The 27,440-nt window shown below is 34.4% G+C and overlaps 1 protein-coding gene across 5 annotated transcripts in view; it reads right to left on the bottom strand.

The window, feature by feature from the left end:
• Window positions 1–26,287, bottom strand: part of LOC106462835 (atypical kinase COQ8B, mitochondrial-like) — an 81,097-nt gene extending 54,810 nt beyond the window's left edge. Inside the window, exons 1-4 of one of the 5 annotated variants that reach the window (XM_013922798.1) lie at window positions 26,241–26,287; window positions 22,903–23,114; window positions 12,242–12,805; window positions 9,174–9,240 (exon numbers count right to left, since the gene is read on the bottom strand). In XM_013922798.1, coding sequence (XP_013778252.1) covers window positions 9,174–9,240; window positions 12,242–12,805; window positions 22,903–23,103 — 832 coding nt within the window. In that variant the 5' untranslated portion in view covers window positions 23,104–23,114; window positions 26,241–26,287. Of the gene's footprint in view, window positions 1–9,173; window positions 9,241–12,241; window positions 12,806–22,902; window positions 23,115–24,450; window positions 24,470–25,990 lie in introns of those variants that run through there. The other 4 variants (XM_022390232.1, XM_022390233.1, XM_013922799.2 and 1 more) reach the window with 4 other exon arrangements.
• Window positions 26,288–27,440: the final 1,153 nt, after the last annotated feature.

Genomic DNA, 27,440 nt, shown 5'->3' with positions numbered 1-27,440 from the left:
TTTTAAGTTATTTTAAGACTAGAACAGGTAAAATAAGTGATAATAATAATAATATATTAAAATTATTTCACGAATCACGCACACGAGCAGCTTGTTGGTAATGTAATTTGGTAGCGTAATATGAGCTGCACGTTCCCCGAGTGATTTACAACTTATAATGGCATGGGCAGCAGTTAGACATGGTTCAATGGGCAAAAAAAACAATAAAATTTAATTATAAATAGATGTATAATGTTACGAACTTAGAGCTACTTAGGATAAACAAATGTAGTTTCAGGTTACAATCTGTCATACTAGAAAGAAAAGGTTAATTTAGGTTTATTTCGATTTTTTTTTTTGGTGGTTATGAGGTCGGTCGAATTGACCGATCCAGTTTTGAGATTAGGGTAGAGAAAATAACAAACTATAAGGATTTAGTGAAAAAAACTTTTGAAATGCATTTAAGAGGTTTTAGGGATTATACAAAGGAAATTTGAGATTTTTGAGATGACGAAAAGTATCTTTAATTTTAACATGAAAATTACCTTGCACACGGATTATTCAAAACAAATACTCAATATATTCATGGACATAACTTTATTTTATTTTATTAAAAATACTTCACAAAGAAATATGACTTTTGTATGTGAAATATTGTAATATTGACTGAAAGACTGCCAAATTTCGTGAAGATATACCTAATATATAGAGAGTTATAAGTATTAAATTTATGTCAACTTTAAACGAGTACAGAAGGTCACGTGACTCGGTCAAACCAACTGACCCCATGTTGGAAGAGTTAAACTAGCAGTGAAATGCTCAAAACAGATTTCAAGTTTTGGACTTTAGAATCATTTCAAGTAGGTACTTCACCTCTGAAACACTTTTTAGTCATTCTCACTCTGTCAACAACCTTTGTGAGTTTTGACTGCAAATGTCCTTGTTGCCATGCATTACATGCATCACGTGACATATTGTGCAAGTGCCCAGAAAATCACATAAGTTCTGTTTTTCACTACAAGTCAGATTTCTTTATTTATAGTAATGATGTAGCAGCACATTTCTCCCAGTTGTGGAAAGGTAGGTGGGAATGTATTTTAGAGGTGAGTACCTGCTTGAAGTTAATTTTAATTGTAAAGATGTAAATTTCAAATCAGGGAGACTTGTCTTTGAAATAATCTAAGTCAGAATACCCAGGGGGAGTCAGGCTTTATGGAAATACCAGGGTAATCATGCACATCCATAGGTATGGTCCCAGGTGGTGGCTGCTCAGTTTTCCAAGGTGAGAGAGCAAAGTACTGTCTTATACTAGTTAGTAGAAGATTCTCAGTGGAGAAAATCAATAATTCAGTATAGATTTGGCTTATTCCTACATCTACAATTCCCATCATCCAAAACTGAAAAAGTAACCAATCACTAAATTGGCCTAGTCAGCAGGCACCCAAGAAGAATCAAACAGAGCTGGATGGTCCTGAGTATGTACTCATTAATTTGAGAACAGTGCAATGTGAACACCATATAAGGAACTAAGAGAAGGTGAAAATGAAGCTATACAATGTAAACCGTTCTGGTTGAAGCTATGAAGCATCAGTTGTAGAATGATCTTTAAATCTCCAATTTCTAAAATTGCTGTGCAAGGAATTGCATGACAAGGTGGTAAATGGTACGTGCCGAGGCATTATACAACATATAATGGTATCTTATGTCCACTTCCAAAAGGCTCCACCCTCTCAAGAAGCACCAGCACAGAGGATAGAATAGTGTCTATGACAACTGCAGAGGCAAAAGGAAATATATTCAAAAATGTTAACTGGACAAAATAACTATATCACAGAGTACTATGGTACAAGAGATAAACTGAATTTTTTTTTAAGGAGCATAACTGAACTTACTTGTTAGGGATTCAACTTGGCTTAGACTATCACCAATAAATATAAACCCAAAGCTGAAGAGACAATAATATGATGCGAGTAAAAGCTTAAAAACATATATGGATTCTACCACATACCTGCCTGCAGAATGTCATCTAATGAGTTACTGTGACTGAGTTGCCAAAGGCTTTGCTCAATGTCAAATTTGGTGAAATGAAACCAAAAATTCACATGTAAGGTAATGGAGCACATCATGGTAAACAAAACAAATCAATTGTTGTGACAGCCATTTTGTTAATGCTGTTGAAGCAAGATCCAAGAAGTATGTTTAATCATGAGGTATAAAAAGCCTTTTCCAGAATCTCCTGAATAATTCAGTGCATGTAAGATTACAATGAATAGTCCTGATGGGACATAAAAAATGATCCTCTGAACAAGAATCAGGTTCAGTCCAAACAGGTAAGAAACAATGAATACCTTTCATTGTGGCCAGTGTCTTAGGTAGGAAGGCACTATATGGATACAAATACAGAACCTTCCAAAAAAAATAAAATGTGATGCATCGAGAGTAATGGCACAGATATCTCAACTTCTCCTACCCAATGCAACCAAAAAACATGTCTTGAGGAAAATAAGATAAAGCAAACAAGTTGCTGAGGATTCAAAAGGAGGAAAATATGTTCCAATGATGGTAATGTGATGTTTTCCATGTGAGAAAGACAACTTAAGAGGGGGAAAACATGGGTCGAGTGGCCAGCTTGGAGTAATGAGAAAATGATACTTTCATGAAATCGATCTTCACTATTACTACTGAAAGAAGGTGGAGAGGAGTGTAGGCACAAAGGAAAAGATTCTCCCAATTTTGATGCAAGGCATCAACTAATAGTGAAGACGGATTCAGTACTGAAGACTAGTAATGGAAGAAGATTGGGGACACCATTGCAAAGGCAACTGATCAATGAAAGAACCAGCTGTACCAAAATCACCAAAAACTCAAAGCATGAGGAGTCCACTTTGTGAGAAGAAACCAGCAATTTTAAAAACAGAATCTGCCAAAATGTTCATCAACCTGGAACAAGACATATTTGAAGGTAAACACATTAGATCTATAGTCTCTGGGAAAGAAGAATGTTTTGGAGTTAGCACGTGCGAGTGTGATTCAAGGATATAACATATAAAAGGGAGCCATCATCCCCAAAGAAAAAAGGTGGTAAGTGTAAAAGAAAGAAGTTTGTGCAAGGCTCAAAGCACCATAGAATACAGTTGAAGAATTCCTGAGCTTTGTTGATTCAAAACTCCAGTTGCCTTCATTTGCCCTCTAGACATTGATAAATTTTTTTGAACAGCATACCAGCCTTTTATACTCCTATATTTTTTGCTTCATCACAGTAACATCTGCTAATGATGTGACCATCCTCCACCAATCCCACTGTGCCCTTTATACTAGCGCAGGTAGCTTCCTCTACCATTGTGGCACGATCCTCACATTCGAGAATTGACATATACAAACCCGAAAACACCAGCAAATGAGTGAGGAGGAAGGGTGGTAAGTGGTAAGTACCTATCAGAAATACATTTTCAGTATTAAAAAATGTTAACTTCTGAAACAGTACAACACATTGGAAAGGTGGAGGGGCCGATGAAGTCACAAAAACAAATATTCATGCAGAGAGCACTGCTAGGAATAAAGCAGGTGTGCCACATGTAAAATATGAGGCACACCTCTGGGGTTTTGCACTACTTCTGGAACAGGTATGCTCTTCATCCAGTAAAGAAGATAAGACACATAGGGTGGAAATTAATAGAATATGTAGCTAGGGCTAGAAGACTGTATATAAATAGGCCATATTTTGTGTAGAATATGCAGCATAACAATGATAAATAAAATCAATAAGTGTGGTCTACCTGGGGAAAAACATCCAGGGGAAGCTCCTTGGATTGCTATCAAGATAGCCAAGTGAGGTCCACCCAGGAAAAAACATCTGGATACATTGGATACACTTGGTATACATTGGATTATGTCAAGTACAATCCCTCTGGGCAGCAAACATCCAGTGGAAGCGTCTTGCATAAGAGATTTCTTGCCATATTGTATGTATAATATGGAGCATAATGACAATAGCCCTCTTCTCACCCAGTGAGTACATATGGCTATGAGACTGTGTTATTATAAAAAATCCAGTTGTGAGGAAACCTCCATGGTCCAACACTCCAGTGACTGGAAACTGGAAGTGGTGAGGACCCCAGTGCTCCACTAGAAGAATGACAATCGAGAAAGTGAGGATTGTGCTGCAATGGTAGGGGGAGCTACCTGCACTAGTATTGAGGGCGCAATGGGATTGCTGGAGGGTGGTCACATTATCAGCACATTCTGTTGCAATGATGCAAAAAATATAAGGGATATAAATGACTAGTGTGCTGTTCAAAACATTTACCAAGAGGGCAAATGAAGGTCGAGATAGCTTTGGGGAAGAGGAGGTAGTACGGTTTTGGAATTATAGACTACTTCTCAATGGCAAGATGATGGATGAACTGGGTTATGGAAATAAGCATACTGGGCATCTGTTTATGCAGAGTCAGCCTTAACGCAAGGCAAACAAGGCAACTGCCTAGAGCTCCTTGCTATGAGACTCCCATAGATATTTTTAAGAAATTCTTAAAGATGAAGCTGCAAAACACAAAAGACATACTGTTGTCCCATTATCTAATGCACTACATTGTTCTGTTGTACAATTTCCATCACATTTTTTTATTGATAAATACTATGAGGGGCCCAGCATATTGTCTCTTTTCTCTAGGGCTCCACAATAGCTAAAGTCAGAACTACACCCGTATCATACAATTTCTAGGCCAAAGAAACTTCAGTATCATTCTCATATGTCCAAGAAATGATTCAGATGAGAGAGAGATATTACACATCTTCAATCTCCCAATTTATTCAGAATTACAAAAGAAAGGACAAAAACCTGGAGATGCTGGTGAACAATTTCAACAGCTCCTTTTTGTGAGAGTTCTGAAACTTCTTGATCCCAAATTTTTAGTCAAACTGGAACATGAGTGGAAAAGATACAAAGAGAGAAGGAAAAAAAGAAAGAAAATGAATGCAAGTGGAAAGACTGGACTGAATAATCTGTTGAACCCAAGGACCCCACATATGAACAAATGAACCTGGACAACCCCTCAACAGTCTCCAGATAGATGGTATGTCTGGATGATTGCTTCTATACATAGCAACTTGACTGTGGCCAATAGAACAAGTACAAGCAGTGGTTATAGGAGATTGAGAAGCAGAAAAAGAATGCAAGAAGATAGGGGTAACTTTTGCTACCACACATCGCAAAGCAGCAGGAGCTCAAGTATGGGCTGGAACCAAAATATGCTCCTGCTGATGTACCTCTCCTGAATAACAAAGTAACTCAAGTGAAATTCATTCACGAACAGAATGACATAAGAAGGGAGGTCTTTTTTGAGGTCTGCTGAAAAACTGTGAGAGACAAGAACCTTATAACACAGCCCAATGCGCTTGATTTTTGTTTGTTATCAAGCACAAAACTACATAATATGCTACTTTTGCTGATGGGCTATAGTATTACAGATACAAAATCAGTGAGAGATGCAGACAGAGAAAACTGTAATGTAGACAACCGACACTAATTAAAAGAATCAGGTGAATGACAGTAGTTTGATAGCCAATAACTATGCTGAAAAAAAGAAAGACTCAAAATTGAACAAATCAAAGTGTGGAGGGAAGAAACATGAGGAGAATACAAGGAAAAAAAAACATGTAAAAGATCCCCTCAAAGAACGATCTGGGGGTCTAGAACTTGTGAAGAAAGCTTTAGCTGAAACCTTGTACCTGCTTCATATTTAATGCAAGGAAAGTGAAAAAGATTAACATTCTACTGAATAATGAAGGCATCAGCAACAATCCAAACTTTGAAAGGAGGCAAAAATTACAAGGATTCAACAACTGAATCACCTAATACAACACTAGCACCCTCAGGCATAATAGAAATCAGCTCCAGATTTAAAATACTACATTCCTATGGAATAAGTGAAATAAGTCTAGCAAAAGCTTCCTCAGGAGTAGCAGAAAAACCCTGCTCCCCATTCAAAAAAAGACAAATATGTCTTGGCAAGAGGAAAAAGGTGGATGTTGCAGAAAGTAAATATCTCACAATCAGTAAACCTGACTAGGACACTACCAGATGATTTAACATTAACATATATTAATCAATGAGAGCTAACAATGCAGCCAAGTGATTGATATGCACACTAGAAGAAGACTGTGCAAACAAGGAGTTGTAGAATTTTTTGTATTAACCAAAGTGTTAACATTAACTTCAGATTTCATGAGCAGAGAAAACGTAGGTCGGAGGAAGGACTTCTTTAATTTGATTAACCAGCCCACCTGAGCAGCCACTAGAAGGAGCTGACGAGTATGGCTGGCCAACTCCAGTTCATAATGAGCCAGAAGCCAATTGTTCATATAATGAAGGAATTGCAACCCCATGGCATGAAGATGGCAAGCAAATTCTCTAACCACCCAGCAGGAAACATGAGGGGTGGAAGCAAACCCAAAGGGTAGTGAGCAAAATTGATAAACCACCCTGTGATAGATGAACCAAAGATATGGACAAGACCGTGGTGATATAGGGATGTGGAGATAAGCATTGGTGACATTCATCTTGGTCATCCATAAGCCAGGAGAAAACACCCATCATTGGGTGAGAAATGACTCCATGGTAAAATGGGCCAGTTGAATGAAATGATTGAGGCGGGACAAATTGATGATAGGTCTCCAGTCCTGTTTTTCTTGGGAACAACAAAGAGTCTGGAATAAAAACCTGGTGAATGATGTAGAACAGGTTCGATAGCCTGCTGAGATAGTAGTTCCTGAACCACCTCCAACAGGCGATGGGTGGTTATGGGATCCCAAGGTGGAGGGAAGGAAACAGGAATAGGAGACATGGAAAGTGGGGGAAAAAATGTGATCTTGAATCCTTCCAATAAAACTTAAAGAACCCAATGATCCTTGAAGAAAGAATGCCAATAGTGAAGTAAATCAGCAAGCCAAACTCCCACTGGACCAAAACCCACTGAATAGTCACCAATACTGTTGGCAACATGAAGAGCATCGTCGAAGAAAACGAGAACACGAGACACCCCAAAAAAGAAGGAATAGGTAAGGATTAAGAAGGGGAGGGACAGGAAACAGTAACAGGTGCCATATTGGGCTCCAACTGAGACAAACGAGCAACATAGTTGGAAAGGATACTGTTGTTGTACTGATGCAACTCATGATTCCAAAGGCATATCGCTACAGAACTGGGGCCACATGTATATCCCAAAGATAAACAGATGCAAGTTAAGGTCGTTTCATGACCTAGAAGGTCCCAACAACAGAGAAATCACATATGTAAAGCTAGAGTCAAAGTGGAGGAAAGAAGAGGAAGAGGATGTCCCCAGAAAACCCCTCAGGATTTTGGTGGAGAGCCTAAGAGAGGAGATGGATGGTAGAGAGATACCATAAAATAGTTGTGAGGGTAAGACGAAGGCAGAAAAATTGGGCATGGGTCAGACTTACAGGAGATTCGGGGGCCACACCCCAAACAGGAAAAATGGACCTAATAATTGCTCGTCCAGAAAAGAATAGTCTGCATGATGATATGCAAGAGCAAACTGATCCAAGGCATGCTAAACCCATCACTTAATTGTGGCGCAAATTGGTCAGCATGTGCCCAAATATCTGGGGAGGGGGGAAACCAAATAGGGACGAGAAGATTGGTCATGTAGCAAGGAAGGACGCGGTTCATAGGAAAAAGGGGAAAGGGATAAAACATCACATACTAGGCCTAACTGACTCCTCAGGTGGGGCATGGGATAAACGTGGATAAATCACCAGCCAGGTCACCGACACCTGAGGCCTAAGACACAGCTTTAGCCGCAGGTGTGACTCCCGAAGTGGTAACATGAACTTCATAATTCATAATGAGGAAATGTCAACCAATAATCAAAACTATAAATAACAACTGTAATAAACTGGGATTAAAGTGAAGTTATGAAACAGTCTTAATAGAATCTAGAAATGAAAATAAATGAAGACCACTTCGTGAGTATACTAAAGACAAACATGAAACTATAAACAAACAAAAAGGAACACATCCAAGTACAAGTGCCTCCAAACGAGAAGTAATAGTTCAGTACAGGCATATAAAGGAAATTGCATGCATCATGCGAGTATGTCACGCTCCTATTGGTGGTGAAGTGATGCATGATGCTTTACATGAGAGACATGTTGGAATCATTCAATTCTAATAGGGGGAGCAGAAGGCTTGTGGCATGCATAAAGAAACAATTTACATATAGAGGGCAGCACTGGACGAGAATAGCTAATCTTGTAAGCAGAGTGAAATACCGTATCAGAATAAATTTCCTTTTAATAAGTTCAGATAGTAAAACAATATATAATGGATATCGGATACTGAATCAAACATGGTACTAAATAACAGGTGTTAATTACCACACAGAAACATCTTGACAAGTACAAGTACAATAGAGATGTGATGAACTTCAGAACTTAAGTCAGACGTTATGAATAACATATAGTAATTAAATTTTTAGGAATGTTAAAAAAACTCACAGTGTGATTGTGTAACAAAGTAACAAGAGTGAAAAGCACTCCAGATAGATACTTTTTATATATATATAAAATCAAGTGCACAAGTGGGGCTGACATGAGAAGAATCTTCTTTTGATTAAGACCAGAATGAACTAATTTTGTTGAGCGAGATCTGTATACAGGAGTTGGAATTTAGTCATTGTTTATTTCAAGTTCTCAGACTTTACTGCTCCAGTTGATACAGGTTTATGTTTATAAGAAGCTTTTGTATCTCTGCACATAGCTTAAAAACAACTCTAAAAAGATATGTTACTATGACTTCTACAGAGGTTGATTGTGCTAGTTTTTCTTTAACACTGACACCAATATTTTACTGAAAATTTACCAAACACCTGTTTATTAAAATGCTTGCTTGAAAAATAACATACATGAACATCATATTAATTCAACTGTGATATTCTATGCACATCTGTCATTTCATGAAATATATCCAGTAAATTTGTTTAAATTATACCTGTATTAGGTATTTTTAAATTCAGCAATCATTAGCTTTCCTTTATAATAATTCTATATAAATTTTCTGAAATATCACAATACACTGAAATGTTATAAGTTTTCCAGGTGTTTCTGAATACACTGGTAATATGGTTGTATCATGATTTGGTAACTAGCTATTAAGACACATAATATACATACTATACCTCCATATGACATCAACCTTCCTAATCGAGAAGCTGGCACTTTTCTTTCTCTTGACCTTTCACTCAACTATACAGAAAAGTCAAAGAGGTTGCCCATTATTATCTTGACTATGTTTTTTCTGTCTGTCAACTTATGAAAATAATAAACACAACAAAGTACATAAATCCAGCAAATAGGATACATTTTTAACTGTACAATGGTTGAAATTTCAAGCATTTTGCAAACAGCCTGAATTTTACGTACTGTGCAAAAACTTGAGTTTTTAATACTAAGCTACAGCTTGAGTTTTGTGTTAAACACAAAAACTTAAATTATGAGTACTATGCTACACCCCAAGTATTGAATAATGTGTAATAGCCTTACTCTTGAGTAATATACAACAGCCTGAGTTTTGAGGAACATGCAACAGATCTACTTACAAGTGCATTTCAATTGTCTGAATTATTAGCACCTATAAAATGTATTAGGATTGAAGTGCAAGTACTTAAAGGAAGTTATTGCACAAAAAGGTTCCATTGGCCTCCTATTGATGAAGGACTATTGTCATTAACACAGTTCATGTTAAATGTGATTTTTAGGTAGGAGTTAAGTCGAGGCTCGTGGCATGCAAGTCTCATAGGCAGGTGTGCAAAGAATCCTCTTGGAAATAACATTTCAATCATTCAATAAATCATTTGAAACAAATGCAATTGCTGCAATTCAAAATTAATGTATTACATGTATGTTAAAAGATCATCTAATTATTACAACTATAATGCCAATAAAAAAGAGCATACTTTGCTTGAATTTGCAAGCAAACTAACAAAAGCAAATACACAATATCACAAATATTTATTTTACACTTTTTAAGTGTCCTTTGTAAAAATGTTCAATAACTATCTACTACTAGTGAAACGACAAAATAAGGTATCTGACCTTTACTTGTCCAAAGCAATTGGACCACCATTAAAGAAAAGCAATGTTCTCATGACTGCATTGGAGGAACAGAAGAAAAAAAGCAAAGTTACAGCATAAGTGTCAACCAACCTTTCACTAATGTGATATGCATGCCTGTACAAATATGTTTAACTTAATAAACTTTACATGTACAATAAAAATTAAATATAATTTAATCATGAAGGTTTTAAAACTCAAATATCCATCCTCTGTTCTTCATTTTACAAAGAATGGTAAAATTTATCCTAAAGAAAAAAAATTGGTTCTATTGCATCACAGTTTTAGTTTTGTGTTTTTTTTTGCTTTAAAGGATTTTAAAGTCCAGCAGAAATCCTGTTGTATTTTAATAACAACAACTTGTGATCTTGTTATGGTAAATGAAAGTATCAGTGTAATTGCTTATTTTATGCTTTGATTGTTTATTACAAAACTATGTGCAGAAAACATTACTTTTATAATTGATTAATTCATGTCCACTCCTTTTAAGAAATCCTGTAAACAGTATGTTTTTGAGTATTTAACAAACCAGCTGTTTAATGTTAACAATATGCTTTTTAGCTAATACACTTGATGAGGGTTTAATAATTACATTTATGTGTTTCTCAGTAGTTAAGGTTATATTTAGTTACAAATAAAACATCTTTCTCATTCTGTTTTATAACTTCTTTGACAATCTCTGGTTCTACCTTCATAATCTTGTGTAAACTCAATTCTTGTTGAAAAGTTTCCAGAACAGTTTGAGAACTTTAACGCAATATTTGAAAACTGAGTGACCACTAATAAACTTCTTGTACATTTATCAAGAAGTAGTTTAAAAATGCTGAATTAGAAAAATGTATGCAGTGATAACATTGATGTTAACATCCAGCACAAGGGTGTGCTACAATGGTACTGAGAAGGTAATCAACCCATTCCTCACATGGTAATATTTTATACTAGGTCTGCCAAAATATTTAATTAGTGTAGATAAGAAATAGGACAAAACTTACATGATATTCAGAAGATAAATATGGTGTACTATTGTTTTTCCAATGCATTTAGTAAAACCACACTTTGTCCAAACATTGAGATAGTAAAATCCCACTTATTTATTATGTAAGCAGCGTGAGTTTGGGTACTTGAATCAAAAACTTTCACCATTAAAAAACAACTAAGTATCATTATTTATAATATTACAATGTTTTCTTTTTATGGTCGAACTTAATAAGCCAAGTTATGTGAATTCAAAAAATGTTACATACGAAATATCTGGTAATCTAACTCAAACCAGTATCATTAATGCACATGTTACAGAGATGATAGGATACAAATAATGCTATACTAAATACAATATTACTATGAAAAAAGTTAAAACTTGTAAAACATTTTCTATTTAATGGCAAACAACTATATTCAGTGCATTTAACTGGCTTGGTTATAAATTTGGGCATAGTATATCATAACTTACACTCTACCACTTTTTACTAGATTTTGCACAATGAATTACCAACATAATTATTACCCTCACTCCCTTACAGAGGGGGGTGGGGTGAGAGTATTGCAATCGGGTCCATGTGTGTGTTTGTCTGTGTTTCTCCGTGCATATTTCGAAAACTAATTGACCAATGTACACAAAAATTTTATACAAAATGGGAAGTCAGTATGGGAAAGTCCTCCCCAGACTTGGTCCAGATCCAATTCCAGATTCTGGTTCACTTTACAGCATTTTTATCGTGGGGAGATAGGGCATTTTAACGATTTGGGGTTAATAACTATGTAAAGTATGATCAGATTTCTATCAAATTTCATGGGCACATTAGGGTTGAGGATTATCATGATACTACAAAAAATGATCCAGATCATTAATCATTTTAGATCTGAGAAGGATTTCCTGAATTTTTAAAGGTGAAATTTGACAATATCCAATATAAACACAGACAATCTTGAAAAAGTGTAGTAGGGCGAGGGTATGCAATCCCTCTGATTGCTCTTGTTGATCTTGGTATTTTTCCAAATCTCCATGGTGTATTCAGCTTTTATTTAGTTGTAGAACACCACAGTTTGTTATGAGTAACAACCAAAACTTGGGCAGTCAACATGAAAATGGCTATAACTAACCATATGAATTATGTGCTAGGTTTAAACTCCTTACCTTTTGCTGTGAGCTGTATGTTGTATGTGTTTGCCGACTTTTATTGAAGTCATTCTGCTTGCTCCTTGGAACTGCATTGTTAGATACTGGTTGAGCAACAAGAATTTCCTCAACTGGAGCATCAGACACTTCTAAGATGCTCCCTTCTCCCCAGTCCAATTTGGAGTCAACAACAATATGATTGACATTTGCAGTTTCCTTTGAAAATGGTGAGTGATTATTTTTTTTGGCATTATATTGAATTGAAGAGGTGCTTTCACTAATTACATGCATAGTATTATCTTCTTTGAGCTTTTCCTCTACAGTATGGTTAACTGGTACTGCATATTTCTTTACATCTTGAGAATGCGTTATAAAATGATTTCCTGATATTCCAAAGCTTATATTGGAATTTTCATTCCTTACTTCAAAACTTTCAGTTTGCTCTTCTGTTAAAGGACTTGACAAAGTATAGTCATCTTTCTCAGCTGTTTTATTTTTCATCACTGAAGTAGAGGTTATTACATACTGCTTCAATCCTTCTATGACCATTGAAGATCTGGCTAATATTTCTGCTGAATATGTCTGGAAAAGATAAAAGAATATATTACTGTTACACATACAGAGTATATCTTACCATAAACTAACAAAATACAAACTTCATTGCAATACACTTTTTTTGTTGCACAAGTTATTTTTGCTTTTCATGTCATGTACAATGCCATAAAAGTAGCTCAAAGAAAAACCATAATAAACACCAAATGTAATAAAGAGCATTACATATACAAATATTACCGGAAGATGTGACTACTTAAGCTAGCCATTCAACTATAAATGTATTTGTTGAAACATTCAGTCCAGTATGACACTTTATAATTAACAACTTTGGAGGGGGGGGGACACAATCGGGTCCGCATGTGTGTCTGTCTGTCTGTCAGTATGAGACAGACCTCTCCAAATTTGATCTAGATCTAAATCCGGATTCTAGATCACTTTGAAGCATTTTTTATAATGAGGAGAAAGGTCATTTTCGCAGTTTTGGGTTAATAACTCCGTAAAGTGTGACTGGATTTGTATCAAATTTCATGGGCACATTAAGATGGAGACTCCTCATCACACTACAAAAAAAAGATGATTAATCATTCTGGACATCAGAAGAATTTTCTGAGTTTTCGAAGGTAAAACTTGATGTTATTCAATATAAACACAGGCAATCACAAAAAAGAAATGATGTGGTGAGGATATACAATCTCTCTGATTGCTCTTGTTGTTTCTGAGTTGATTTACTACACAGACTCCATTAGATTTTACTCTTGTGAGTCATACTTTATAAGCACAATACTTTTCAACTGAGAAGAAATGTACTTAAGCAAACATCTAACAAATAATCCAAGGTATGGATTAATAATCCAGACAAGAGAGTGTAATACAAGTACTCTATTTGTGTGAATAATGGCATAAGTGATGTTTAAGAAATCATAAAATTATTCAGATTGGACAGTAAATTCCGTATGCAGATGTTATACCAAAAGTTAGTATGTACCAATCAGTACCAAACCAAACAGAATGTGGCTTTTCCTAATGTGGGTTAAACTTTGAGAGGGGGGATACAGCAGCTAGGGAGTCTGGGAGAATATTATAAAATCTCCCAGCAGGATTTGAGGTAAAGCAGTAATATTAGGTGGTTATTCTAGCATTCAAAGCACAGGTTTCCTTCTAACCTTTTGACCAAGATTTGCTGGAAGACATTAGCATTTTGAGAAATAGTACTTAAGACTAATTTTGTTGACTGACCATTAGCAGCAGATTATGCCTGTTGAGTGTGTAGCATCATGCATGAGCAAGCCAAAAGCTGTATCTGAAAAAAACCAAAAAAACTGGTTTTTAATGAAGTTATTAGTCGAATTTGATTTTGTTTGGTCTTTGAAGAGCTCAGCAAAAGCAAAGGCTTATACAGAGTTCATGCATTATATTCCTACATACGGTAAGAAGCTTAGATAACTAATGTTGCAATGGACCATGAACTTGAAAGTTAACAACCATTCATTTCCATATCCAATGGATTATGTGTAGATCAAACAGTTCTGTACACAATCACCTGAAATGAGTGCTGATTCAAATGACATATACTTGCGTATTTAGGTAATCTATCTAATATTTTAAATCATGCTTGGTTAAAACATAAGAGGTGACCCAATACAAGGAACACCCACCTCAGTCAATATTGAAGAGATGACCCTCCTGGTGACCAAGGCTATACCTTTTCCTATGTACATATATACACTACATGTAATATGTAATGTGCAAACATATTCCACAGGAAATGTTCTGACAAATACTCATTAACTATGTATAGCAATGCATCAGTTTACTGTTATGAATTAAAAATAATGGGGATTTGTTTTGTTTTTTGCACACTGGTATTCAAATAAAAGAACAACTCCATTTGGAAAATATAATTTGATTTTGTAATCAAAATAAATGAAACTTCTCAAAATAAAACTGACACAGTTTATGAACCTAAATGAGTAATTTTTTTTGTCTTACATTTTTTTCCATTCTAGTCTGCTGTTTATAAACAATTATATTAATTTGACTTGTAGTTTTTTATTTTTTTTACTATTTATTTTGTTATTTGTTATTGTTGCTGCTAGGTGGTTTTTATTTTGAACTGTTCCTTCATTTACAATTTACAGCTTTTAGAGTAAGTAAGATTTGTTTTTAGAACAGGTACAACATTTCAATCACTGGTGCGATCATTCTCAAGTACACAAGTGATCAAAATATCGTACCTGTTCTGAAAAACAAATCTTACTTACTGTAAAAGCTGTAAATTGTAATAAAATATACTTAATTAGTAAGAAAACTTAAAACAAAACTATTGTTCCTTTTGTTGTTTATCTTAATTGAATGTCTTACACCAGTCAAGGGTTCAGGTAGTTGAGCCTAAAGCTTGTGTAATAAAAACAAGACTTAAACTACATACAGATTGTCCAATTAAATTCCAGTATAATTCATTAATACTTATATTATGAGCTTAAAATAATATTTGTAATTAGTTTTGGCAAAAACAACAACCCAAAAATGATATATTTCCAATATTAATCACATGTATCCCATTAAGTTTCTTACCAGTTGACAAACTCATATAGGAAAAGTATTTTTCTTACATAGCCTTCTGTATGTATTTATTTTATCTTGCTGTTAAACTCAGAAGTGAGAAATTCAAACAAGTCAAGAGCTTTGACAAAATTACACTGTCTTAAAAATTATTGCACTAATAATCATAAATTAGTTTGTTGGAAAGATAAAAAAATCATTATTTGTTTATATATCAATCCCAATAGGCAAATTTCAATGAATACAATGAAGATTTAAGAAATTTCATAGCCCTCTAATGTAAATGTCTATAATTAGCTCAGATCCATGTAATAATGAGTACACATGCATAAAATCTTACATAGCTTTACTTTCCCACCAGAATTAAGATTTCTGAGTTTTAGTTGTAATAGAAAATCATATAAAGTTTTTCAGAGGTAGGTACTTATTTGTAATTTATTTCAATTTTAAAAAAACATAAAATTCAAATCAAATAGACTGAACATTTAATATGGAACCAGATGGACTTGAGCTAAGACAAAAAATATATATTACATGGCAGAAAGGTAATAATTTAGACCAAAGTTCCTCAACCTTTTCAATAACAGGGACTGGCTCAATGCCCCCTTAAACTGTCATGGACTACAAAGATGCAAGTACAATGAAAAACTATTATGACTTATATATGAATATTTTGCCAGTTTATGCTAATTTTTGAGTGACAAACCAGTGCTGATTCATGGTTCAGTGGTTGAGAAACACTGACCTAGACCATACCAAGTATGCTGTAAAACAGAGTTGGAGTAGAACCAGAAGTATTCAAAGAACTGGACTCATGGGAAACTGATCAAATGAGTACTATGACCTACTTTAGCAGTGGAAGGCTTTCTGGGGAGTAGCATTGTCATTAATTCTGAGTGAACATATTCCTGGGGCTTTAGCCCCTCCTCACCTATATTTGTAAAGGCTGGTGAGTCAGAAAATTGACCCAATCATTGAGAATTCAGGAAGAACCAAAAAATGACTTAAGGGAAATGCAATGGGCACATTGAAATAAAATAGAAAAAATATAAATGTAGATGTTCCCCATCCTAGTTGAAGAGAATAAGCATCCTGCCTCAGATATCTCTGATGCCATTCAAGGATGTGCACACACAATTAGGGAAGGAATCTGCCAAGGCATCCTCTATCAGCTTGTAGATGAAACTACCATAATACAAGGAGAGACTGTACATTATACATATGTGATAAGGAAAAACAAAGGTAAGTAACAACCTGTAAAACTTTCAGCTATAATAAACTATATAAACATAGAATCTCCTGAGACAAAAAGAGACCTTTTTTTAACTGTATGACTACCGGCTACTAATTCTTTTAGAGAGTAATATTGTTCTCATCATATATTTGTTCCAAAAATAAAACTAGTGGATAACATTGTTTAAAATTTGACAAGAACATTCCTAAAAGTATATAGTTTCAAAAAATAAAACATTTAATTTAATTTTTTCTATTATTTCTGATAAAAAATGTGTTATTTAATATAGTTATTTGCATTCACACTCTGAATAGTTCACCTGCAAGGTGACTTTTATATGAAGTATAAGAATACTATTTTTACCTTATAGTTTTCACATTTCATTTGTATAATCTCTAAAACTTCATAAATGAATATCAAATGTTTATTTAAGGTAAATGTTTATATTTTATTTTCCATCTTCTCTACTATATCATTAACTCTATCTGTTATCATCAACATACAGTGCAATGAAATGTTTAAAGTTAACAAATCAAAATATGTACATAACTTTCAACTCTTTGTAGAAATTCAGTATCATAATATTCTTTGTCTCATATGCTTAATTTCACATCTTTATCTTATATATATTAGTTTGCTAGACAGTTAGATTGCATTTATGTTTTACTTTTATATTTTAATTAATTATGTATTATTTGTGTTTGAAAATGCATATTTGAAAGGTTTAATGATTTTTATAAGTTTAACTTGTTACCTGGATTATTAAAGCTTATAAGCAAGATGTTGTTCAGTGAAGTGTGTTATTCTGTGGGAGCTGGTGGGTAATAACTATCCATGAACAATAAAAGGCATAGAATTGGAAAGGAAAATTAACCATTAAAAATAAATTATAAGTAAAATAAGGCAAGGAACTTGCCAAGTACTATGTACCTCTCAAGAGAACAACGGACTTAGCTTCATTTCATTCCATTTCAAAACAAAAGACTACATATGTGATTCCAATTACAGTGCCAATATTCAAGAGTGAAACCTACTTTTTCTGTTGGTTATAATCATGCCATTCAACTTCAAACTGTCGCATAGCAACACAGCTTTAACTCTACAATTAGGCGTGGCTGACCTGAAACTAAGAAAGTATTTACAAGGGTTTCCTTGGGGGAGAAAATCTCAAAAGTAAAATGAGACAGTAATGTAAACCACATGTACGTGTACCTTGGCTGTATGAAGGAAACCAATACAGTGGAGACACACAGTTTATTCTCTACCAGCTCTTAAAGTTGAGAAATTGTAACCGCAAGCTGATCACATGTCAGCAAAAACTTTAGTTTTAATTGTTGTTTTAGATATTTCTTTTAAAATAGAGGAATAAAAATTTAGATAATATAAAACTTTAAATTATAACGTATTTGACAATAATAATTTCATAGAAATACATTGATAGTAAAGTGGTTTAATTAAATTTTGAATGTAACAGTGCCAACGTAGAAAGGAATTTTAAAATGTCACCCGGGGGCAATAGGGTTAATCAAATAATTTCTCAACAGTGATGTTGGATGGAATAAAAATACCTGGGTCACAATACATATCATAGGTGTAGGCCCAAGTGGTAATTAAGCATTTAATAGAGAATAACTCACCTGTTATGGCTTCAATCTGACTTAAAGAATTATCACAGGTAGCAAACAAAAATCTTAAAGTGAAGAAACAGCAATTTGATATAAACAGGATTGTAGAAATGTAATCATTCACATGCTAGTCTATAAAGTGTTCAATTATGGGTAGCAAGACCACAAAGCTAAAGACATTACCAAATAGAAAATTTGGTAAGATGTAACCCAAAATTCACTTTAAAGTTATGCAGATACATCATGATGCCCAAGATGGATCAGCTGTACAAGTCAGTTTGTTAATGTGGATAGAGCAAAATCTGTGTAGTACGATTCTTCATAAGGTATAAGCAACCTATTTTGAGCACCTGTAAATAAACCATTCATACAATATAGCAACAAATAGCACTGACTGTACATGGTCATAGACATACATTTGTTTGTTTTGTCAGGGTAGGAAACAATTGGAGAAAACAGTGGTTACCTTCACTTATAGTCCAATAGAATATAAGTATAGAATCTTCCTAGAAAGAAAAATAAAAGAGTATGAAAAGCAGCAAGAGCATAGGTATCAGATCTTTTCCTACCTGATGTTAATAACATAAAAAATATGTCTTCTGTGAAAGATGGAAGAGTGAAAAAGTGGTTAAAGTTTCAAAAGTAAAAGAAACAATGAGTGCAGCTCTGTAGTCTGCAATAGAAGAAGCAGATTGATAGACAGGCAGGGGTGAATTTAGCAATAATTTGATAACATTGGAGCTAGTCACGAAGACAAAAACATCCTCTAATAAAAGCTCACATAAAAGCCAGTTGAGAATAAGTAGATCAGTAGAAGAAGCAGACTGGTAGACAGCCAGGGATGAATGTCAGCAAGAATGTGATAACATTCAAGCTACATAAGAAGAGAATCCAGTTTCTGTAATAAAAGACCACATAATAGCCAACAGAGAATCTGTAGATAATGAACATCAGTGTGAAAGATGGATGTTTGAAGTTAACTTAAAAAAATCTCCAGAGATGCAACAGCATGGAATAACCCTTGTGATAGAAAACACATGGGAAACCACAGTTAACCCAGCCAGTATGTATCAATAGAAAAAACTTGAAATTTCAAGAAACTGACTTTGAAGAGGAGGGAAAGCACAGAGAAAAAGATTGCCCAAGACTGGCTCAAAGCATCCATCATCAGAGAAGCAGGATCTGGAAATGGAGACAAGTAAAGCTGAAGAAGATGGTTGTCTACCATTGCAAAGGTATCTATCAGAGAATGACCAAGCAATTGCAACAACCACTGCAAAGCTAAAAGGTTGATGGGTCCACTCTGCAAAGGGAAGCTTGTGATCTCTGAAAAGAGAATCTAAAAGAATGTTTACAACATGTGGCCTATGACACACTCAGAGATAGGTATGATATGAATGAAACCAAAGATGAAGAGAAACTGCCACAAAACAAAATCTACAAAATCAAGTCACTATATGATTATTGATATACACCACCACTGTAGAAAAGCCTATGGGAACTAAAACATAGTTGTGATGTAGCAAGTGTAGGAACTTTTGATAAGCATGCTGAACTGTTCAAAGATCAAAAAGATTGATACAAGTTTCTGAGTCATGATAGGATCAGGAACCCCAGACAGCATCACAACCCTCAAGAGAGGCATCAATGAAGAGGTGTAGATCTATATTAGATTGAAGAAGATAAGGAACTTACAGTAGTAAACTCCTGACTAAGTATAATTGAAGGTAAAAGTAGCAGAAGAGAAGAAATTTAATAAGTTAATAGGTCTGAAGATAAATTCCACTGAGATGTAAGAATCTATTAGAAGAGTTGTATGCAAGAATGCCCCAATGGAATGGCTTTGTGAAGGGAAGCCATTCTCCCCAAAGCAAAAAGGATTTATTTCTTTGGCAGGAAATGTAAAAGACAGAAATGTATGAACATGAGACTCCAAGGCTTGCCATGTCAGAGGAGCTACATGAAATGTTTCTTGAAACATTTTGATCATAAATTGCAGATGTGTATAATACTAAATAAAATGTGAAGTTAAGGATGAGCCACCCAAAAGACATAGTTTGCTGGATGGTCAACTGGGTGTGTAAGAGACTAAATGTATGAAAAAGTCAAAATATGCCAAACGCTCATGTAAAAGAAATATTGATGTCAAATGACCAGAGAAAACCAGCAAAGCTAAATTACTTGATAGAAAACATATGAAGCCAAACTAAAGGGAAAGACAGTGGACTGATAAAACTACCTCTTGATGGAAAAAAGAAGAAACAATGGGATGATGGATAGAGATACAAACATAAATGTACCCACCATCACTGTCTAATGACCATGATAAAGAAACTTTCATAACAATCTCACATTTTCCATGTTAAAATGAAGTGTCTCTACAAAATAATTAGTTCAGATAGGTCTCTAATCTCCTGATATCTTCAGAACCACAAAGAAATAGAAGTTAAACCTGGAGAAACATGATAAATTATTGCTCCTATCTGAAGGAGGTTGGAGACTTTCTGATCTATAATTCATAAGCAACTAGACTGAAAGGAAGAGGAAACAGTGATCTGAAATAACACCCATCAACAGGGAGATTGGAGATTCATCCAGAACACAAGAGGCACTGAGTGGGTCAACAAGGTTCACCTTACCTAAGTCTATATTTGGCCACTCAGTTAAGTCAATAGGAAAAAGAAAAGGTAGCTGATGTCAATGAGAAGTAGATAATGGAGACAAGACATGAGAACAGTTATTACTTGCAGGTCATTTCAAAGGAAATTTCTACCAAACATAAGATGAAATACTAAAATCCCAATCAGCTCCTGCTGCCATGCTTTGTCTGAATGAGAGAAAAGTGCCGGCAAAAATTCCTGCAAAAACAACCAATATAGGGAAGAAACTGAGGTTAGCTAAAAAAGTTTGTGAGGAATGGGGGAGAGGGGCAAGTACCTTGTAACACAGCAAAGGTGTCAAGGGAATGTAAGAGCCATGTGGTAACAGAAAACACAACAGTGAGAACCACAAATAAGGAAGATTACAAAGTAAAAATGTGATCCTACTTAACAGAATCACAAAAATAAGAGTAAATCGTAGCTAAGGGTTACTCTGAAGGTGCATAACTACATATGTTTGAAATTTTCATGCAGTTATTTGTATGTGGAATGACATTCTTGTTAATCAAATTTAAAAACTGGTAAAACATGTACTAATCCTTTTACTCAGGTAAAGATTGCATATGCCTATGGCTAAAAACTTGTATCACTTTGGCCCTGTGTCTGATTCCTCACTCAGTGAGAGAAATAAGCCCCTCTCATGCATTCCTGTTAACAATTAGTTAATTAGCTGATCCAAAAATTAGGAGAAGGTAGAGAATATAAAGATTCAAGAATCACACAACATGATATTTCTGTTCTTAGGCCTAAGATAAATTAGTTGAAGATTTAAAAATAGAACATATTAGAGAAAGAGAAAAAAATTAGACCTCTAGAAAGCTTCTTCAGAATTAGGGCTAGCTGACAAATCCTTGTCTTCAAGAATGAAAGTGAACAGGCCAAATCAAAAGATCATTTTTTTCATATCATCATGAGAAAAGGATATGCATCACACAAATGAGCATTCATATAAATGTGAAGCCTGCCATGATCACTTATAGACAATTTTTAAATCACAGCCTAAATAAACTGACAATGTTATCATAAGATCTCCCTGCATGCCAGAGGCAGACTATACGAGTTATGAGTAAAGTCTCCAAAGAAGGACTAGAATTTCCAATATTAGTAGAAACTAGTGCAGAAGTATTTATTGCTGACATCAGAATTCATAACAAGCAAAATAAACAGAATGATTGTCAACAAGAAAAATCTGAATTATGACAGGAAAGCAGAGTTTATGTAAGACCTCCTGAAGCATGCAATATAAGTCACACAGAAGATGGGAGAGTGGAGATTTATGGGTAAAATAACTCATGTTCTGCATTACATGAAGGACATTCAGAACTGTAGTCAAATGTTGTTGACAACAAGATAGCAACTCAATAAGAAAAGACTTTCAGTATTTCAGATGCGAGTTCTACTTGATTTCAATCTTAATTTTCCGTTACTTGCTACCACAATATATCATCAGAAAGCTTTTAATATTAGCACTGAGTTGACAGTGTCATCCTTTTAATGTTTTGTAGTTATATGCAACCATAACATAATCTACAAATTTTCAACTGAAAAGTTCCTCTTTTTTATGTATTATTTTAGTATGTAAAGAATTATCATTTCAAAGTATCCAAAGTATCATATGGTGTACAATCAATACTCAAGGTGATTGAGTTTTTTGTTATAAGGCAGAATTCAGGTGCAATAATTCCATTTGACAGATGTCTGTAAATATTTGTTGTTTGTCTTTCCACCAGTCTTGAGTAAATCAAAACTATTACATTTTTTAAAAAAAAGTGGAATCTCTAAAATAATTTTCTGTTGTAATAGTCTCTCTCTCTTAGAGAGTGAGGTGTTAATATTAAAAATCATGACAACTTGATGAATCAGTAACCACTTCAGAGGTTCTACACAGATGCAATGTTCATAAACAAAATGTTAAAGGTTCCCATTGAATAGCAAATTTTCCATCTTTTTTGAGCTATTACCCAAGTTAGAGTTGGAACAATATTTTTTTTAAATGTTACAGTCTCTAGATACTTTAATTATAATTAACAAATGTACACTTACTTGACTTTTACGTGGTGCATCAGAAAACGCTGTGCTCAATACTTCTTCAGTTGCTACTTTAATCTTCTGAAAATTTGGGCGAACAGAAGAATTATTCCAAGTTTCCTTAAACACAGCTTCTTGATGAGCTATGAAAGCCTGTCCAACTGAATTCAATCCTCTCAAAACTATTCCCAAATCACCCACTCTTGATCTTGCCATTATTTCTGCTACTGTAAAGATTAAAATAAGAATAAAAAAAATTATAGTTTTCTAATATCATGTAAACATTGTAAGATACGTAGCAATTATGATTATACACATAGCTCTATCTGTACAATTTGCCTTTTGACAAATACATTAGATTTCACCAATACAGGCTCAAACAAAATGAACTTTATATAAAATAAAAATTAAGCTTTCCATAACAGATAGTTTTATTTAATACCCTTCTTTTTTTTTTTTTCACAATAATATCATTGCACATTTTGTAGTACTTGATGTGATTCCTACGGTCTGGTATTTTATCTTTTTGCTTTATTAATACAACCAATGTTTCTTAATACTACATTGTTCAGCCTAATGTAATAAAATGTTTTATGTAGTTTGTCACACTAAAATCCCTATGATGTGATGACCCTGTAAATGATATACATCAAAATAAAGCATATTAACAAAGATGCTCCCCACAAGACCACATGAAAAACAAACTGCTTCCAAAGATCATTTTATTTTAGAATACATATGTAGCATTTTTTCCCATAATATAAAAATTAAGTGAAAAGTTACACATAAACGTGGATAAAATAAAAGATCCTAGGTTTACAGAGCCAGTGATTTTTCATCTGAAGTAGTTATCAGTCAACTCCCAGTCTAACCATCACATTATTTTCTCTATTTTAAAAGCCTTGCCCTACTTAGTGGATTGTCAGATTCAATGAAATACTCAGTTTCCTCAGATCAAATCACTGAGACCAAATTTAAAAACAAATACCTAAGAATATGGAAGATGACACAAAGTTATTCAACCCTCTGAGGATACCCCATAAGTCTCAAAACACCTTTAACATCATCAAAATAAGCTAAATATATCCTTTCACATCCATTTAGTTAGCATATTTCTTTTCTCTTACAGATCCAACTTTTGACAACTATTTTATTATTTCACTAACACCACAAGAATATAAACAAATCAAGGTGAAATAAAACCATGTGGACTCCTTCATATCTATATTCTTATCTAACAAACTTCAAAATAATTAAGATTAGGAGCACATACCACATCATCAGTAAAGCTATTCCAAAAGTTTATAACTCTCAACTGGCAAATAAATTTGTCAAATAAAAATTCATATTCAGACTTTAAAAGCTTAACATCCCTAAAACTGCAAGTCCATTCTTCCAATTTTTTCACATCATTACTCAATCACTGTACAAAAGTATATCTTAACAATTTTGAAGATCTAATACAAATCACCTTTAATTTTTCTATGCTCCAAATAACACAAGTCAAAACTACACCTTTCCTGGTACTAAAATGATATAAACCAGGTATCAACATATACTAACCCATTTCTGCACTCTTTTCAATATCTTAATAGCCTTACTGTAGTAAGGGGGTTAACACTGCACAAAGTACTTCAAATGAGACCTATTAGTCTTACATAAAATTCTATTTTTTTCAGCTTCTTCCTCATAAATTCAATTTCTAAAAATAAGAAAAAGATCTGCATGTACATTCAATTTCCTTTTTTTTTTCACAAGAAGTACTTGCTTTTTAAATTTCTGCATCATGATTATACAGCTTTGCACTTGACAGTATTTTTCATTCTTAGTTAATATGACTGCCATGAAACTATCAAATAGGATATTCTCAATGGAGTCACACCTTCTCAGCATCTTAGTTTCATCAGCAAATTTAGATATATTACTGTACAAGAACTCATCCAAACAGATATGAAATAATGAGCAAAAAAGTTCTCAAAACAAAGGCATGAAGAACCCTTCTAGTCACATTCCTTTAGTTGTAAAATGTCAATCATCCCTTTTTATTTCCACCTGGTCCAAGTACATAGTCTACATTTTTTAAAAATATTAGAACATTTCAAAACTCACTCCCTAAGCATTTTCAGATCATTCTTACTTGAAAGATTGTACAAAGTTTTTATATTTATATTGAGCATTCGCTTCCCTTGAATTAAACTGTGATAAGGCTTAAACGAGAAAATTTTGTGCAGTTATGAAACGAGTTTCCCAGTTTTCTCTTAAGTAATCCACAGAATAATTAAGAGGCTTGATTCAGGTGTCAAAATTGTTTGGTATCTGTTTGAGTAGTGAAATGTGAAAGTTGAAAATACACGCTTAAATATGAAGGACAATACTAATAGATTCAACATTTTAAGTTATGGAACCTCAGATGTGAGCTTATATGAACAAAAACTTGGTTTCATTTATAATCTTATGTAATGGTTCGCTTGATGATCTGTAATTTGTAAACATGTTGTTAGCAGGGCCAATCATAAGAGAGACCAGGAGGGCCATTTTGGCCTATGCATCAAATTTATACTTTTTAATTTTCTTGGCATTTGCAATTTGTTGTCTTTATACAACTCTCTTCAAATTATATTTCACTCTTTTTTTTTAGAGCTAATGATGGTCTTAGTTTGTTTTCATATGTCATCATTTCTTACTTCTATTGTGGCCAGAGCCCTCAAAAGCTGGAAGTGGCCCAGGCCTCTCTGAACCTCTGAAAGGACGTGGTTGTTATTGTTAGTCTGGAATATTTTAAAATGTTCTTTGATATATGGATGTTATGGGAAATATTTATGTTGATTTATAAAATTAAACAGAAGTAGATTTTTAACTTTTCAAATTTCTTGAGGATGAAACCAGGGGTGACCTTAAATCTCATTAAAATGGGTGCCTTTCTCTCACCTTGCCCTCTAGGTTCTATCATGATTTAGATTTTGAGAATATGGATGGAATTGAAATTATCATCAACCTTACCTAATACTTATGTCATAACCTTTATCACCTTAACATCTTACATGTTGGGAGAAAAACTACATATACAATATAATACTAGTGAAGTGTTTGCTTAAAATTTTACTTAGTAAATATTGTTGTCTATTTCAATCACCCAAGTTTTCTGCCAAGTTCTGGCATGAAAGAATACAGCGACTGCTCCAAAACAGATCAATTATAGAAAGCCATTAAATATCGTCACCAAATAATATAATTTAAATGACCATGACATACTATATAACTCATTTCCTTCTTATGAAAACATAGTTTCTAATTCTGTTAATTTGCATGTAATTGTAAATAACTCGAATATAATAACAGTCCAAAAATCTTACTGCTTTCTTAAAAAGCACCACCTGGCCGTAATTGCTAATAACGGTTTCACTTAATATTTAGATTTCTCTTACAATTGAAACACTGCTATTTTGTTCCGTTAACCCTATATTAAGATATTCATATAAAACAATCAAGAGAAATAGTATTCAGTTTTTTTTTAACCAAAATTATTCTTTTCACACTGAGTAGAAGTACTGAATACATTAAGCTCAAATAATCTTATATAAATAGGCCTGGAGTGGAAATTGAGAGGGGTAATGGTTAGGGCACTCGACTCGCTATCAGTGAGTCGCGAGTTCGAATTCTGTCACCGAATATATTCACCCTTTCAGCCATGCGGGAGTTATAATATGCGGTCAGTCTTACTATTCGTTGTTAAACAATACTCCAAGAATTGACGGTGAGTTCAGCAAGTTCAGTTGTGTGGAGAACAGAAGAACTTGGAAAGAACATAGTGTTACAGATACGCGAGAAAGCTAGAAACTTCTTGTGGTATTCCCTGGCACTGGATGAGTCTACTGATCTCTCGAATACGCCACAACTTCTCGTGTTCATTCGTGGTGTTAATTTGGACTTTCAGATCACAGAAGAGTTGGCATCCGTTTGCAGTATGCACGGAAAAACAACTGGAGAAGACATTTTAATGGAAGTGCAGAAAACTTTGCAAGGCTAATAACCTTCAGTGGAATCAGCTTCCATGTGTTACAGTTGATGGAGGAAAAAAACATGGTTGGAGTGAGGAAGGGTCTGGTGGAGCAGATACGAACTAAGTTGGAAGATCTTCAACTCCCGGGCGCTCTGTTTATACACTGCAGTATACATCAGCAAGCACTCTGTGGGAAAGACTTAGATATTTCTTGCATACTGAAACCAGTCGTTTCTGCGGTGAACTTCATTCGGGATAATGCACTTAATCATCGCCAGTTCCAGGCTTTTCTTGAAGAAATTGATTCTGAATTCTGTGACTTGCCTTATCACACAGCAGTGCGGTGGCTCAGCTGCGGTAAAGTCCTGTTTCGTTTTTATAAGCTCCGAAGAGAAATAGATATTGTTCTCACCGAAAGGGATAGAGCTGATCCACTTCTGTCAGATCCTACTTGGCTGTCAAAGTTGTCATTTTTGATTGACATCACATCCCACATGAATGAATTGAACTTGAAACTTCAGGGAAAGGATAACCTTATCTGTGATCTGTACAG

The sequence above is a fragment of the Limulus polyphemus genome, unplaced genomic scaffold, assembly GCF_000517525.1.
Source record: "Limulus polyphemus unplaced genomic scaffold, Limulus_polyphemus-2.1.2 Scaffold1262, whole genome shotgun sequence".
Classification (NCBI taxonomy): domain Eukaryota; kingdom Metazoa; phylum Arthropoda; class Merostomata; order Xiphosura; family Limulidae; genus Limulus; species Limulus polyphemus.
This window is presented reverse-complemented; position numbering and strand designations above follow the sequence as displayed.